At 65.2% G+C, this 2,759-nt stretch overlaps 1 protein-coding gene across 1 annotated transcript in view; it reads right to left on the bottom strand.

Moving 5' to 3' along the window:
- Positions 1–2,759, bottom strand: part of ACAD9 (acyl-CoA dehydrogenase family, member 9) — a 49,851-nt gene that overhangs the window by 8,224 nt on the left and 38,868 nt on the right. The window contains exon 8 of the mRNA XM_010862492.1: positions 2,352–2,425. Coding sequence (XP_010860794.1) covers positions 2,352–2,425 — 74 coding nt within the window. The remainder of the gene's footprint in view (positions 1–2,351; positions 2,426–2,759) is intronic.

Here is a 2,759-nt window from a genome sequence, read left to right as displayed (position 1 = left end):
TGGGGGTCGGGAGGTGGGGAGGAGGGCGCCCAGACATCCGGTGGATGCCAGTGCGAAGCCCCAAGAGGGCCTGGGGCCTGCCCGCCTCTCTCAAGGCCGGGAGCCCCGGGCAGAGGCCCGGAGGTGGGGGCAGCAGCGCGTGACGCGGCTTCGTGCAGACTGCTCACCGAGGTGACTCGGATTAAGCAAACGTGCCTCTGAGTTTGAATGTATGATGAGTTGCTCAATAAGCTGAGTGGAGACTCTTTCAACACAGATCCTATGGGGCTGGGGAGACTGGAAGCATGTGCTCCAGTCACCGGGCGACAGACTGGGTCCTGGCGGGTGAGTGCGGCAGCTGGCCGCGGGCGGGCAGCTCAGGCGAGCTCCAGTGCAAAGTGACACACGGGCCCTGGGCCCCCGAGCCCTGACGTCAGCCCTCATGTGTCTCGGGACGCGGGGCTACGAGGGGAAGCGACTGCCCACCTGGGGTCCTGGAACCTTCCCACCAGGCCCCCGGAGGCCAGCTCACGGCCGTGAATAACCCCCCCTCACGGCCTCTTCGCAGTTTACCCTGAACTTCACTTACAACAACAGGAGGGGAGGGCTGGACGCCAGGCTCACCTCCTGGGGGGCGATGGAAGCCTGGAGGGCTCACCTGACCTGAAGGGGCTCCTGGGCCCAGGCATCCCTCCCTCCCGACCCGGCTCCTGCCCCCTTGCCACCTTCCCCCCGCGGGGCCGGCTTGCCTACAGCTGTCCTCCAGATCCCTCCTTGACTGCACGCCGGACTCCGCTTCCTGGGCCTGCGGTCATCCCACCCTCCATCTCTGGAATCACCCCCAGCATCTCGTGCTTTTCAGTGTTGAGGCTGACGGGTGGACAACCCCACTCATCACAAAGCAGGTCTTTAGAAATCTATTTCCTTTTGCGTGTTAAAACCATCACTTTTCACCTAACACAGTGGGAAAGAAATTCTTTAAATGCTGCGCTGAGAAGGACTGGACAGAGACCTCATGTGCAGCTCAGCTGTCCAGCAGGCAACGCGGCAACACAGCCCAAGAACTTAAAATGCTCGGGCTCCGACCTGGGGACTCGGCATCAGACTCAGGAGATGATGGGACACAGGCCACACAGGGCGGCGCCAAGCAGGGAGGGCGAGGAACCACGGACCGCTCGACCCCGGGGCCCAGACGGCGACTGACCTCAGCACGCGGGGCAACACTGCAGCTCGCAACCTCGGGAAGCCACTCTCCCTAGCGAGTGAAGCCTGCGAGGGCCTGCTGGTGAGTGAGAGATGCCGCCATCCTCTCTTACACGCACACAAGTATTTCAGCGCTGTGAACTCAGGAATGTCAACAGTGGACGGCGTCTCCAGGGACGGCCTGCAGGTAGCCTGGGCCCCCTCCTTGTGACAGCCGCACAGGACGCCCCTGCATCCACCCTTCGTGCGCTCTGCTCCACTCCCCGGGGTCGGGGGCTGGGGCCTGGCTGGCGCCCTCAGGCGAGTCTCTTAACGTCCGTAAGGCCAGGGAGTCCTGACCCCTCTGCACAGGCCCGGTGGGGGCAGCTTCCCCCAGGGTGAAGACACTGCACCCCAGGCCAGAGTGAGCACTTAAAGAGGACGAGGACACAAGCTGGCGAGCTGTGGAAACCTGGGCCCCTCAGGCCCAAGCGCTGCTGGTGGGGACGTGAAACGGCAGCCACCGTGGGGGAGCCTGGTGGGTCCTCAGAGCACTCGGCGTGCCGTCAGCCCGCGGCCCTGCGCTCCTCCAGCCGTGCCCCCACACGAACATGCGCGCGAGCGTTCACGGCAGCGCGACTCAAATGGCCTGGAAACAACCAACCCTCAGCTGATGACAGGGGGCACAATGCGGCCCGTTCACCCGACACCTCTGTGACTCGGCTACAGAGCGTGAGAGAAGCCCTATGCGCATCACATCGCAAGGAGACAGCCCACCAGGCAGGCCCACAGAAGCAGACACTAAGCGGCGACGGCCGGGGCTGGCGGGGGAGGGGGAGGCACGGCGCTGCTTTCTGGGGTGACGGCAACGTCCTGAAGTCAGACACGGAGTGGGGCGCTGAGCCCAGTGACTGTCCTGAAAACCACCACACCGAGCGTGCGGGAGACGGCAAATTCTGCCACGTGAATTACCTGTCAATGAAAACACAACACAATCTAACTCCAAGAAAAAAAGACTCAGGGCGGGCACTCGGGACCCCGCGCTGTGCACCCTGCGCTCCACAGGCTGCCCTCCCAGAACTGCAGGCAGGAACCTGGCCCGCCCCAGGCAGACGAGGCCTCCAGCCGGGCGGGGGACACCCAGGGCCCAGTTCTCCCCGCTCCGCGGGCCCGGGCAGCGGGCAACGCACCTTAAAGCCACCTCCGACTTCTCCTAGGACGTTCTCCACGGGCACCCTGGTGTTCTCAAAGTGGACCTCGCAGGCTGGAACACGATGGCCAGGAGCTCAGCCGGGGTCCCAGTGCTCGGGCCCCGGCCTGCACACAGGCCATGCAGCTCGCCGCTCGCTCAGAGCCCCCGTGGTCTGAGCCAAGGCCGCTGAGAGGCTGAGCCCCTCGGCCTCTGAGGGACCCGTGAGGACCGTGTGGCCGCTCTGGCCGGGCCGAGGGCCACGTCCAGGATGCTGGCCTCAAGTGGACCAAGCACGCACTGGGCTACAGGCAGGCCTGGGCACGGAGGAGGGAGCGAAGGAGGAGGGGGCCCCGGGGGAAGACGGGGGCCTGAGGTACTGAGCCCCGTGACAGGACCCCTCCGGCCC

This window comes from Bison bison, unplaced genomic scaffold, assembly GCF_000754665.1.
Source record: "Bison bison bison isolate TAMUID 2011002044 unplaced genomic scaffold, Bison_UMD1.0 scf7180017864482, whole genome shotgun sequence".
Taxonomy (NCBI): Eukaryota; Metazoa; Chordata; class Mammalia; order Artiodactyla; family Bovidae; genus Bison; species Bison bison.
Note: the sequence above shows the minus strand (reverse complement) of the source record. Positions and strands in the feature narration are given on the sequence as shown.